General features: G+C 38.4%; 1 protein-coding gene across 1 annotated transcript in view; it reads left to right on the forward strand.

Annotated features, from left to right (window-relative positions):
* TTN (titin) overlaps positions 1-14,514 on the forward strand; it is a 307,241-nt gene that overhangs the window by 41,404 nt on the left and 251,323 nt on the right. Inside the window, exons 35-44 of the mRNA XM_087917042.1 lie at positions 432-695; positions 1,002-1,262; positions 1,375-1,635; positions 2,025-2,285; positions 3,927-4,068; positions 5,283-5,448; positions 9,652-9,883; positions 10,348-10,632; positions 10,744-10,869; positions 12,125-12,313. Coding sequence (XP_087773168.1) covers positions 432-695; positions 1,002-1,262; positions 1,375-1,635; positions 2,025-2,285; positions 3,927-4,068; positions 5,283-5,448; positions 9,652-9,883; positions 10,348-10,632; positions 10,744-10,869; positions 12,125-12,313 — 2,187 coding nt within the window. The remainder of the gene's footprint in view (positions 1-431; positions 696-1,001; positions 1,263-1,374; positions 1,636-2,024; positions 2,286-3,926; positions 4,069-5,282; positions 5,449-9,651; positions 9,884-10,347; positions 10,633-10,743; positions 10,870-12,124; positions 12,314-14,514) is intronic.

Genomic DNA, 14,514 nt, shown 5'->3' on the forward strand with positions numbered 1-14,514 from the left:
ATGGGAGACAGCTGTTGCTCCCTTTTTACCTCATAGCCTCTCCCAGGCTAGGCTTTAGCTGTTCATCTTAGTTCCCCAATTATGCATAGTTTAACTAGACTGCTAGGCTTGAATTCTCTCAGACACTTGGCAAAACATTAGATAAGAATCTTTACTATAATTTAGGATGAAGACATATTAAGCAACTGATTGTCCCTTATCAGTGCAAGTGTACAGTTCCCTTCTTATGCCTACAGAAAGCTCAATCCATTTTGTCTTCTTCAGGCCTTTCCCATTGTACAATTGTTCATTCAACTGACATTTCTATCCTGAGAATCACCAGCTCCTCACTTATTTTTCACATTATATTATAAAGTCTGGGTACAATATTAGATTTGCATTAGGCATGTAAATATTCATTTCATAATTCTGTGTCTCTTCTTTTTAAATAGCTGTCAAGATTAAAAAGACATTAAGGAACCTGACTGTGACAGAAACACAAGATGCAGTATTTTCAATAGAACTTACTCACCCAAATGTGAAAGGTGTTCAGTGGATTAAAAATGGTGTTGAGCTACATTCTAGTGACAAATATGAAATCAAAGTGGAGGGAACTATCTACACACTGAAAGTGAAGAACTGTGCGGTAGTTGATGAATCAGTTTATGGTTTTAAACTGGGAAGAATAGGAGCAAATGCAAGACTCCATGTTGAAAGTAAGTCAACCAAACAGACTGAAGTAAATTTGATGGCATTGGTAGTCAAAGGACAAGAAGCACAATTGCTCTTAATATGCATATTCATTCACACTCTTACTGTATCCTGGAGATTCTCAGAAAAAGGGATAATTGTAACAGCACATGTGCCTATTACCAGAAAGAGGCCAGTGGTGCCTCTTTCAGCCACCTCAATTTTAAACTCTGAAAAGCCACCTATTACTTATGCCTTTTCTAAGGCCAATAACTTAGTTGGGAATTAAAGTTAGGTATAATGACTAAACGTTTGCTAATTCCTTCCTTCAGCTGTTAAAATCATTAAAAAGCCAAAGGATGTGACTGCTCTGGAGAATGCTGTTGTTTCCTTTGAAGTGAGCGTATCTCACGATGCTGTGCCTGTGAAATGGTTCCACAAAAACATCGAGCTCAAGCCAAGTGACAAATGCAGAATGAGTTCTGAAAGGAAAGTTCATAAACTGACCCTGCAGAATATCTCTCCTGATGATGCTGGAGAATACACAGCGGTTGTGGGACAACTGGAGTGCAAAGCTAAGCTTTTTGTGGAAAGTAAGTTTTCTTTTTTTAAGCCTTCTGCCAAAAATAGATTTTAAGTGCCCTTAACAAATGTCACACCGGAGGATATTTTTTTCACTTTTCTTTTTAATATTACCTTCCACAGCGGTACACATTACAAAAACCATGAAAAATATTGAGGTTCCAGAGACTAAAACTGCCTCCTTTGAGTGTGAGGTGTCTCATTTCAATGTACCTTCTCTGTGGCTGAAAAACGGAGTGGAAATTGAAATGAGCGAGAAGTTTAAAATAGTTGTTCAAGGGAAGCTCCACCAGCTCAACATCATGAATACCAGCAATGAAGATTCTGCAGAATATACCTTCATCTGTGGAAATGACAAAGTCAGCGCAACCTTAACTGTCAAACGTAAGTTTGAAACTGGAAAGAAGAAAGGATATTTTGTAGAAGCAAAGATGATCAGCCCTGCAGAGTGTCTTAAACAAAAGCTAGAGCAAGCACTAGAGCAGAAATGGGCTGCTTTCCTTTGGTCTGAGGGTTGACCATGCTTAGTGGACCTTGTGGGGAGTCCCTACATTTCTTGGTGGCCATTCCAGTCTTGTCAGAGTTGAAGAATGTAATGCATCAAACAAATAAATAAACCTTCCTTGGGGAAAGGATTCGAACAATTGGTTTTTAATCCTCCAGTTATATGTTGCTGTGATCCTAAATACCTATTATTATTAGCCACTAATACTAATCAGTTATCTAGTGAAAAACACTGAATCAGTCTTTCACTAGTTGTTTCTTTTCTACAGCTGTCCTGATTACATCTATGCTGAAAGACATCAATGCAGAAGAGAAAGATACAATCACTTTTGAGGTCACTGTCAATTATGAAGGCATCACATATAAATGGTTGAAGAATGGGGTGGAAATAAAGTCCACAGACCGATGCCAGATCCGGACAAAGAAACTTACACATTCACTCTCAATAAGGAATGTCCATTTTGGAGACGCTGCTGAATACACGTTTGTTGCTGGCAAAGCAGCATCATCAGCAACTTTATATGTGGAAGGTATTCTCCCTTTTTGTATACTTTATAATTCTTGACTTGTTTATATAGATGTGTTCAGGGAGGAAGCAGCTCAGCCAGAACTCTAGCTGCATTTATTCATATCAAGGCAGGCCTACACATGATCCTCAGCTAACACACACTGATTCAGCATAGATTTGCTTTCAGAAACTATAATATTGGATTTGTCTCAATAGCTAGTCTAACTAGTCAACAATGATCTATATATGATCTCTCACAATCAGGAGGCTGTGAGTTCGATCCTAGGTAGCAGCAGATATTTCTCTCTGGGCACAATGAATAAATATCAACTGTGATCTCTGCACTGGCGACAGGAAGGGACACTCAGCTCCATTCAGTTGCCCCGACTCCACCCTGCAAGGGATTTAAAGAGTCATTAACAGACCAAAAAAAAAAAAAAGAATTTATAAGCTATAATTGAAACTTGTTTCCAACATAGGCAGCTGTAACTAATCAGGCAGTAGTTTTTATAAATCACAAAATCATCACTTTCAGATCCAGTCAATTCTAGAATATTCTGTCTTATTCCATAGCTGGGAAACCTAATTTTTGCTTCAGTTGTGGTTGGTCTTTTATTAACTTCTTCTTCTTCAAAATTAACTGTGGGAAATTGCCACAGATCTATCAGTCTTCCTATCTCCACTAAATCTTGATATAATCTATTTTTCCTCTTTATTTTTTATGTCACTGAGATAATATAAATAGATCAGATATAGGTGAAATATAGGACTCTCAGTCACTTTGTTAATACTTTTGTTTACATAACTTAAAATAAACAAAATAGGTTGTGTACAGGTTAGATTAATACTGCAACATGTCTGTAATCTGTACTTGAATTCTGTGGTACCAAATATATTCTTGTATCTCTGCTTAAAGTTTTTCTAAGTTTTGTCTCTGAACCTCCCCAAAATGTATCCATTCACCCACTTCTAAATTCCCCTTTCTTCAATTTTGTCCTCCTTATGAAATATAATAGGGAGTGGGTGCCCTATGATCCATCATCCAATCATCAAAAACTGAAACAGAAAACAGTGGTTAATGAGACTTTTTCATTTGTTCAACATTGCAGAATAGAGGCAAAAAGGCTTGTTTATCTCATGGCTAATTAAGCTAAGATATTAATATAGATAACATGCACAATTACAGTGTAGTTCCTGTACTGGAAGTCAGATATAGAAATTTCTATGTGTATATAATTAATTGAAATCATTCTTTTCTGCTTTTAAAATTGTATCTAATATGAAGAGTCATTCACTCCCTCCTGCCCAGGAATTATGGTAAATTGCTAGGGTTAATAATGCAGAAAAACGAGGAAGAAGTAAAATAAATAGCACAAGATTCCAGTGCAGAACAAAAATAAATTGTAGTAACTTCATAAATAAGGTGATATTTAATTGCCTCCATCTACCAATAGATCAGATTCCACTTCTATCTGCAACTTCTAGGTATCACCCTATTTGTTCTAGAATCTAGAGCATTAGATACTTTTCAGAACAGATGGCTGAGTCATATAGACCATTGAAGGGGAGAGAAAGAAGATTCATATGACAATACATAATTTATAACTATTAATCATTTTTACTCATATTAGCTATTGATAACAACTTGCATTAACTTTTCTAGCCCGCCATATTGAATTTAGAAAACACATCAAAGACATTAAAGTGGTGGAGAAGAAAAGAGCGGTTTTTGAATGTGAAATCTCAGAACCTGACATTTCTGTTCAGTGGATGAAAGATGGGCAGGAGCTTCAGCTTGGAGATAGGTAATTTCTTAAGAGTTGCATCTACTTTGTTATGTGGCCACACAGCTTGTGAACTACTAATGAAAATTATGCAGCTATCTAGATAATGGATACAGATTTTACATCTTTTTTGGCCAGTCTGCCTAACTCTTCAGCTAATTTTCAAGTTTGTAACATGTCAGCTCTCAGAAAAAAAAGTAGTCATAATTCTTGATTGCTGTACCTGTTTCTTCTTTCATGAAGTTTAGGATCAGTGCAGAAATATCCCTAGATTTTGATTATTAATTTTCTCCTCCAAGTCTGGGCAGCTTTGTCTTTGTCTCACGTATAAGCATTTTAGCATTTAAGAAAAGTAAGCCAGCTGTTTGGGTCAGCTGATTATGGGTATCACTAAATGTAACTGATCATTGGTTATTTAATTAATCATTAAGAAAAACAGCAGATTCAAAACATTTAGGTTAGTGCAAAATATTCTATCTTTTGCTTGCCTAACTTAATGTAGCCATATTATCTACCACCTGAGCAAATTTATTGTAATTGTTTGGATAGGGAATATTGCGATGATTCCTTGCTGTAAGCAGGGAGTTGTCATAAGAAAGACAAAAAGAGTTTCCATGAGCCAGCTGATCTTATGCATCGTCCTTCGATAGATTGGGATAATTTTTTTGACAATTTGGGGGAGGGAACAACTGAAGTCCATAGTGAGCAGGGTGGGAATATCTGATACCATTTTAGGATCATTTTTTTCTGCTTACAGATCTTTAAAAAGACCTTGTGTTAAACCTACTTGAGTCCTACAAACTAGTTTTCCATTGCTTTCAGCTTCCATTGCTGTTGAATTTGCAGTGATTTTATCTTGGAAGTTCTAAAGTGAGAGTATCTGAAAAAACAATGGCACTCAAGAGTTGTCTGTTGTGAAAGTTGTAAACTCCTGCATTAATAAATTAATATATTTACTTGTTCTAGATAATTTAAGGATTAAAGAGTCACCTTTCGTGATATGAGTGGCCATATACATTTTATAGATAAATGGACTATCTGCAATTTGTGGTTTCTGTTCATGATTAGATTTATGCAAATCTAATCCTGTAAATTAAAGCCCTAACAATTGTCTGACATTTCTTGGCTCTTTCTGACTATGAACTTCAGAAGTTTATAAAACCATGCCAACTTTTTTAAAATATTTTAAATAACTTTCTAAAAGTTATTTTTCTCTTTTCTGAATTTGCTTTTAGAGTAAAAATTCAGCGGGAAAGGTTTGTTCATCGTCTTCTGATTACATCCACAAAGATGTCTGATTCAGGGAAGTACACAGTAGTGGCTGGAGGAAACATGTCTAATGCTAATTTGACAGTGGAAGGGCGTGATATTCGCATCAGAAGCCTCCAGAAAAACGTTCAGGTATGCTATTTCAGGTTTGGTAAGAGAAATTAGTGATACCATGCAATAATGCACAATACATGACAATGCAATAAAAAAGTCAGATTACCAACAACAATTATACACATATAATTTAAAACTGCATTCAAGCAATTGTGGAGAATTTGTTCAGTGTAACAAGAGATGCTCAGAGCTGAACATTTAGCCTTAGCCTCATTCCCAAACCTCATATTTTATTATTTTGAAAATGCATGCCAAAGGACTGGCAGAACCAGGAGGAGAGAGCATTGCTAATATATATTGAACATGATGCCTTTTAAATGAAACAATGTCTTGTTTCTTCAGCAATAAGAATTGCTGTCATTCACAAAGGAAGTGAAACAAATGAGGTGATTATATTTTAAGCATCCTTTTAGTTTTCAGATATTGTGTAATGTCACATATTAGTGTTGGAAAAGGAACACAGATATTTATTTATTTGATTTATTTGATTTGTCAATTGTTTACAAGATAATAAGTATAAGTGTATACATAGTTTTGAATACATGAAATGGGTACATATAAGAAAAATAAAAGAAACAATAGGACAGGGACGGTAGGCACGTTGGTGCGCTTATGCACGCCCCCTAGAGACCTCTTAGGAAAGGGGTGAGGTCAATAGTAGACAGTCTAAGGTTAAAGTTTTTGGGGTTTGGGGAAGAAACTAGAGTCGGGTAGAGTATTCCAGACATTGATCACTCTGTTGCTGAAGTCGTATTTCCTGCAATCAAGCTTGGTGCGGTTAACCTTGAGTTTGTATCTATTGTGTGCTCTTGTGTTGTTATGGTTGAAGCTGAAGTATTCATTGACAGGTAGGACATTGCAATGTATGATTTTATATACCATGCTTAAATCAGACCGAAGACGGCGTAATTCAAGGTTTTCTAGTTCTAGAATTTCAAGTCTGGTGGCATAAAGTATTCTACAACGAGTAGAGGAGTGGCGAACTCTTCTTGTGAAATATTTCTAGACTTTCTCAATTGTGCTAATATCAGATACGTGATGTGGGTTCCAGACTGATGAGCTGTATTCAAGTATTGGTCTAGCAAGTGTTGTATATGCAAATATGTATATAAAAATATGTCATACTAAACAAAATTTTAATTGGATAGCCCAGTGGTCGGCAAACTCATTAGTCAACAGAGCCAAATATCAACAGTACAATGATTGAAATTTCTTTTGAGAGCCAAATTTGTTTAAACTTAAACTATATAGGTAGGTACATTGTTATTAACTTAATTAGGGTACTCCTAAGCTGGCCTTTGCTAAAAACGTTTTCCAGCAGAACTATTTGCAGGCCTGCATTTCCTTTGCGGCGCAGACTTTTATGTCCATTCCGGTATTACAATCCTTTCGTAGTTCTGGGGAAGCCTCTCCCCCAAGAAAAAGGGCGCCCGGACGACGCCTTGCCCCGCCGAGTGGCAGCTGAGGCACGACTCCCGGGAGAAGCCCGTCTCTCAAACTCTCAGCCTGGGGAGAAGCCCATGGCCCACCCGGGGCTCACGGGCCAAACTCATCCCCGCCACCTTCCCCTGGCCAAGCTCCTCCTCCCTTCGCTCGCCCCTTCGCTATTCCTCCCCGCTCCAGCCGCCTCTCTCCCTGGCAGAGCTGCCCCCCCTTCCATCCCCGCCAACTCAAGCAGCACCCCTCGGATTGGCAGTTCTTGAGCCCCGTCCGGCCCTGCGGGAGACGGGATGCTGCCCTAGATATGCTAGATATGGAGGATGTGCTCCTCTCAGGCGGAGCGCGCTTCGGAGGTTCCTCGAGCGCGCCCCGCGACCCCTCTCCAAGGCTGGCGCTGCGCGGGAAGCGCGGCTCTGGGAGAGGAGGAGGCGGCGGCGGCGGCTCTGGGAAAGGCGCAGCGGAGCAACAGGGAGCCCGCGAGGAAAAGAGCCACAAAGCGCGCTCTCTCTCTCTCTCTCCCCCTTCCTTTTTTTTTTTTTTTTAATCCTCCCGCCTTTTGTTTTCTCCTCGCCCTGCGGCTGCTCTCCCTCCCTCCCTCCTCCACTTTTTCTCCTCTTCTCTCCACTCTCAAACTCTCACCCGTCCTCTCTCTCTCTTCACAAACATACACCACGCGCACACTCTCCTTCTGCCCGGTTGTGTCTTTTTTTCTGTCTTTCTCTCTCCCCCCACCCGCACCCACTACACACGCGCGCGCTTACCCGCGGGCCTGCCGAGCCGAGCCCTTCCTCGGCTCTTTCTGTTCCTGTCATCTCCCTTTCCGCTCCTTGCCTGGGCAACCTCGCTCCCTCGCCTGCCCGTCTCCCTCCTTCTGCGCTCTTCCACTTCTCCCCCGTCTCTTCCCCTTTCTGCCTCCGCTCTCGCTCTCGCTCTCTCCCCCAACCCTCACCCCGTCGCGCACCTACTTACTTCGCACCCCCTTTTCACACCTTCAGTGCACCTGAGCACCTGAAGAGCGGCGGGCCACACTCAAGGGGCTAAAGAGCCGCACTCGCGAGCCGCGGTTTGCCGACCACTGGCATAGCCCACCAGTTGTTTAAACAGTATTGTAAAACGGGGGGAGGGGGGGGAGAGGAAGGAAGGAAGGAAGTCCTCACAAATAGTCCAGTAGGAACATATGACCAGTGACTTACAGGGATTCTGGAATGCTGAAATGGACAGAAGAAAGAAAATGGGGGCTTGGGAAGTAGAATTGGCTAGCTAGAATATTACAGCTTCTAGGATTTTGTAGTTGCAGATATGGTAGATGTTGGTAGGACTGGAATATATTATAAATAGAAAAGTTACTTTCATCACGAAATGGTGAGATTATACCAGGTGGAATGAAACCCTCCCCACCCCCAAAGGTGTCTGTTTACCTTTTGTAGTCTTAAAACAATACTCCACATATATCCTAGGCTTTGCAAGGCTTTGTTTCAAGGCAGAAGCAGCCCTGGACAGGAGCATTTTATTATTTTCTCATTATTGTAATACAACCTCAAAGAAACTAAAGTCCTATTTATTGTTACATTCAGAGAGAGAAAGGGGGGGGGACAATTGTAGCATCTCTGTCACTTGTTTTCATTTGTAAGGAAAGGTCTACACAATTTTAAATCAAGGGAACTATGGCCAACTAGAATTGTCCCATTGTCTTGGCTTCATGGTTATTGTAATCACAAAGGAGATGGCACAAAGAAGGCTGGAAAATCTTGCATTCCACATGTCAGCCCTAAATCATGTTACAAATATCCTTTTCCAGATTAGTCAGAATCTGAAAAGGTAGATTGTCACATGTTTTCAGGAACATAGTTCAAACCATGTCAGGATTTTTAAACGTTTTGCTGAACTGAACCCATCAACTCATATGCCACAATTTCTTCCATCTGAGTGCGGGGATGCGCACATATGGAGAGGCGTGCGGTGCAGGGGGTTGCACATGCATGTGCAGAGGCGTGCAGTGCAGGGGAGTTGTGCGCGCATTGCATTATGGGTGCAGGCACACACACGCGTGCGCACACTTTCAGCATGCAACGAGAAAAAGGTTAGCCAACACTGTGATAGATGTAGGATTCCCATACATATGTATACAATTTTACACAATAGTTTCAATTAAGGATTATTATATTCCATTATATGTCACTTGGGAGAATTGTTAAGACTTATCTGCCTTCTGTCTTTTTGAATTTTGCTGGCCACATTTAAGTATAATGGAACACAGATAGATTTAATTTAGGCTAGCTAATATTTTCTTTATTGGAAAGAACATTTTTACATTTCTTTGGGACTAAAATTGAATAAGATAAGACTCTTCTCACAGCACAACTCTGGATTGGTAGGACTCAATCAAAGTAACCTTTTCATCTTCTGACTGCCTTTTGCCAGGAAATTTATTTTTAGAATCCTAGTTTTGTACTAAAATTTAACTGTTTTTTACATGTGCACAACATTATCAGATGAAGATATATTCTGTAGTGCATGACATATACTGCATAAAATACTATGATGAAGCCCCCCATTTATAAAATGAATTTGGAAAATGAGAATGAAATATATAATATTGAAATATATACGTTTTTAATAAATTCAGTGCTTGTTTTGTCTGATTGCATAGCTCAAAAAGTAATACATCTATCTTACGTGATGCCAAGGGTAAATCAGTTTCATTTCCATTTGAGAACTAAAAATACTAGTTATAGAGTTTCTATTCACAAAACTGTTATTATCTTTCTGTTTAACTGACAGGTTCTTGAGAGGCAGCGAGCTGTAGTTGAGTTTGAGGTCAATGAAGATGACATTGATGCTCACTGGTACAAGGATGGAATTGAGATCAACTTCCAGATTGAGGAAAGATACCATTATGTGGTAGAAAGGCGTGTCCATAAGATAGTCATCACAGAAACTAGATATACTGATGCTGGAGAATATACCTTTTTAGCTGGAAAAAATAGAAGTTCCATCACTCTTTATGTAAATGGTAAGATAGAGGTTTATCTTGATATAAATATTTTGTTTTAACCCCTGTACCCCTGGTGAACATGTTACACACTCTAGCTCTCTTTCTATGCTACTTTTTATTTTTATTCAATTGCACACGAGCAGAAAAATTCTCATATTTTTAATTCTCCATATCATATTCCTGAAGTTTTATTTGCCTGCCTGCTAAAAATCTTCACGGCACTGGGATTGTTCTATCATAGCCTTTTTCCTGGTGTATGTAAGAGACTTGTATATTACCAAGAACAGATAACTCAAGTAATCAGTGGATGTGCAATTCATGTGTTTATTATGTTCATATATTATTGAAGGCCACCTGAAAAGCTTTGTGACTGAACTCAAATGTATTAAGATTCATTCAGATTAATATCAAAATAGAATGAACCTTGCTACAAAAATGATGATGATGATGATGATAGTGATGATTTCTTGTTTGAATTTCAGCCCCTGAGCCACCTAAGATTGTAAAGGAGCTCCAACCAGCCACTGTGGAGTCTGGGAAACCAGCCCGATTTTGTGCTGTTGTGTCAGGCAAACCTCAGCCCAAGATTTTCTGGTACAAAGATGAGCAGCCTCTTTCTCCAGGCTTTAAAGTGAAGTTCCTTCATGATGCCCAAGAGTACACCTTGTTGCTGATTGAAACTTTCCCTGAAGATGGTGCTGTTTACAAAATTGAAGCAAAGAATGACTATGGCATTGCCACCTCTTCAGCTTCCCTTTCAGTTGAAGGCAAGTTCTTGCCATTTTCTGTCTAAGGCTTTCTGAAATGCATTGTCAATATTGTAATATGTGTGCTTTTCCATGGAAAACTAATAATCACTCTTATTTTTTTTGCTTTAGTTCCAGAAGTTGTTTCTCCTGACATAGAAGTGCCAATTTACCCACCTACCATTATTACACCGCTCCGTGATGCTATTACATCTGAGGGACAATCCACTTTCTTCCAGTGCAGAGTTACTGGGACAGGTTAGTTGTATTCTTCGATCTGAAGACAAAATATTCAGTTGAAATCAAGTTTCTCTACATGATACAGATATAACTCTCTCTCTCTCTCTCTCTCTGTGTATCTAATCAGCTAACTAAAACTTTTCTATAATGTAAAAACATTATAAAAGCAGTGAAAAACTCAAATCATTTTGCTCTTTTAAGTACAATACACAATTTAACATGTTTTCCTGGCTTTAAACTTCAAAATATTGGTGCATTGACAACTAAGAATCTTTAAATGGTACTGTGAGCATGAAGAATGACTCCTGGTAGGATTGTTTTAAAAGATCAATTTTTTTCACACATTTGCATGCTAATTCTCTACCTCCCTATCTCTCTCTTTCTCTCTCCCACACACACATTCAGTGTGTATGTATTTGGGTATACGTCCTGATGTACAAATTATATGTGCGTCTGTGGAGAATGATGAAACCAGCCCGAGTCTCTTCCAAACTTGTCTCTGTTTTGTCTCCCAGAACCTAAGGAAATTTTGGCCCTCTTTACTCATATTAATAGGTCTTGCCTATTTCCCTCAAGGACATCTCTCTGATTGCTAACAGTGCTTTCTTACTTACAAAAGTTGTACAAATGTCAGAACATGAGCAAATCTTTTTAAGTTCAAAAATAATTATCAGGAAAGAAGTAATCCCGATCCTAAAAATTAACAACTTTTTAAAAGTGGGAAAAGTGAGGAATTACTTTAGGAGCAATTTAAAGAGGAACAGAGGAAAAAATCCTATAGTTGTTCATTTGATCATTTATCTTGCTTACTGAAATGTTAGTTGTAATGGAGAATGAGGATCATTGCATCTTTGATTAATTAGCCTGTACCAGTCTTTTATAAATTCATAAACTAGCAATTGTGTGAGTTACTGTCCTCATATATCTGGAGGGTTGTAGAAATGGAATAGTATACGATGTTCTGACTGTAGTTACTACTAAAATTGCCTTGCTCCTGCTGTAAAATTTTAACAAGATTTGCAAATAAATGCTTCCATATACCTGGGCCATATAATAGTAGCTACTAGCAGGAAAAAGGACACATGGGAAAACAATGCAAAGGCAGTAACAGAGTGGGGAGATTTCAGTATACTGTTTTAATATCCAATATCCATTTTAATTCTGATTTGGATAATATAACAAGATCCCAGTGTTTTCATTAGTTTCCTCATTAAAAATGAAAAAACCTCAATAGACTTTTTTTTTCTTTCACATTTTATTTGTACTGGAACAGACCTCAAAATAGCGTGGTATAGCAAAGACAAAGAAATCAAGCCATCCCGCTACTTTAGAATGACCCAGTTCGAAGACACCTACCAGCTGGAAATTGCAGAAGCTTATCCAGAGGATGAAGGGATTTACACCTTTGTTGCCAGCAATCCTGTTGGCCAGGTGTCAAGTACAGCTACTCTCAGGCTGGAAGGTACAATGTACAACAGAAACTACCCTGTATTAATTTGCATGTGTTTAAAGATTAATACTCACTCATAAACCTACATGTAATTGTCTTCCATGTTCACATCTTCTAATTCAAATAACCATTCCCATTGTCTGATGTCCACAGTATCCATGTTATCTCCAAGGTATAAGCTTTGCTCACTTCACATTGTTTCAGTGTTCCATTCATTTAACTCTTCCATTCTGTTTCCAATTATCATTTAGCCTGGACCAAAAAGAGCATTTTAAAAATCCTCTTTATCATGAGCAGATTTATTTATTTTTTCATCTCAGTAACTGAAAGTAAGAAGCAAGCAAGCAGAATCCAGAGAAGCCTGCTGACTTCACGTCTTTATTTCATTTCATTTCATTTATTTATTTTGTTTTCTTTTCTATACTTTACACTAGACCACCTTTAATTTTGAGACTGCTGTTGTTCAAAAGCAACAGCCCAAAATGCTTTCTTTGGGTACAAAATAATCACACCAAGAATTGTGCACCATTGTTAATATAAGAAAAAGGAAGAAAATTATAAGTAGGGTTATTTTTCTTCTTTGACCTCTCAAGTGTGCAAAAGCTGATCTATGATGAGCTTTAAAAGGAATTTCTGAGGATGAGGAAGTTGCTTCTTTTTGGTCTGCATGTACATCTGTAATTTTGTTACATTTCCATATTAATCTGCACTTTAAAAAATTCTGATCCAAACATAGCCCATATATATTTCAATGTGTATTTCCTCTCAAAATGGTCACATAAGTAAAATATGTATTTTGACCCATGTAAACTGACAAGAATTGCAGTGCCGTATATAAAGAAATATGGAATATAGTGGATAGATTGGATCCTCAATTTATTTCAGAAAATGTAAATGCAATAATGTTATATAATCGTTCTCAAAACATCATAATCCAGGTTTCCCAAATAGAGCATGGAAGTATCAGCTGTTCAGAGAATTTGGTTCAGATATCCCACAAAGCATGTCCAAGCCTCTTTGGATATCTTTGGATATATGCTATGATGTACTATATGTGTATATATAATCAATGTTGATTATATAGGCATCATGGTCAATGTTGACCTGCCATGATGTATGTGAGTATGTATAATCAATGTTGACTATATATACATCATGGTCAATGTTGAACAATGTGATGTGTGGGTGTGTGGGTGTGTTTGATCAGTGTTGACTATATATACAACTTGGTCAATGCTGACCTGCCATGATGTATGTGTGCATATAGAAAATGTTGACTATATATACATCATGGTGTGATGTCTGCTTATATATGGTCAGTGTTGATTATATATACAGCACATGGTCAATCCATGTATGTGTATAGGTAGTCAATGTTGACTTTGAATTGAATGGTTGCCTTGACATTGTTAATATAAATGACATTCAATTTAAGACAAACAAGAGAAGGAATGCCCACTTGACCACAAATAGGTACATTAGCATTCCAGTATGTTTTTAAAAACAAAGGAGGAATTCTATAGGTAATGTACCTAGGTTTCTACCACATCTTTAACAGCGGAATGTAGGGAAAAGAGTCACTCATAAATCAGATGTGAATGTTTGTCAAAAGCAATAATCGGATTTTAGATTTGCGACCTTTGATCCCAGACTGAATCCTATTTTTTGTTTTGGGTTTCAATGATAAATGTTGTCAGCAGAGAAAGGAGGAGTATAATGGAAGACCGATAGGAGAACAAGAGACTGCTGAGTAGGTGTAAGCAATTAAAAGGTGACATGCTTCTTTTCAGGGTTTAAGGTTGAAGAAGGTACCTCCTATTCCCAAAGGCATATTTCTTCATCTGTTTCCATTAAGAAGGAATCCGTTGGCCAAAGGCCCACCTTTATCCAGCCCATTTCAAGCTGTAGCATATGCAACGGGGAAACAGTCAGATTCCAAGCCAGGGTTTCTGCCAGGCCACGCCCAGAGATCCTCTGGTTTCATAATCAGCAGCTAATGTTGCCATCCAAAGATGTAGTTTTCCATTTTGATGAGTCGACTGGTACAGCCATATTGATAATAGTTGATGCTTTCTCAGAACATGCTGGGCAGTATTCTTGCCAAGCCAGAAATAGTGCTGGAGATGCAACTTGTACAGCTACACTTACAGTGACCTCTGAAGGTAAAGCCCCATTTTTCTTCCTAGGGATTCAGTTTGTTGCATAAACCACAC

Source organism: Pseudonaja textilis, chromosome 1 (assembly GCF_049901715.1).
Source record: "Pseudonaja textilis isolate UNSWEBS1 chromosome 1, rPseTex1.2, whole genome shotgun sequence".
NCBI lineage: Eukaryota > Metazoa > Chordata > Lepidosauria > Squamata > Elapidae > Pseudonaja > Pseudonaja textilis.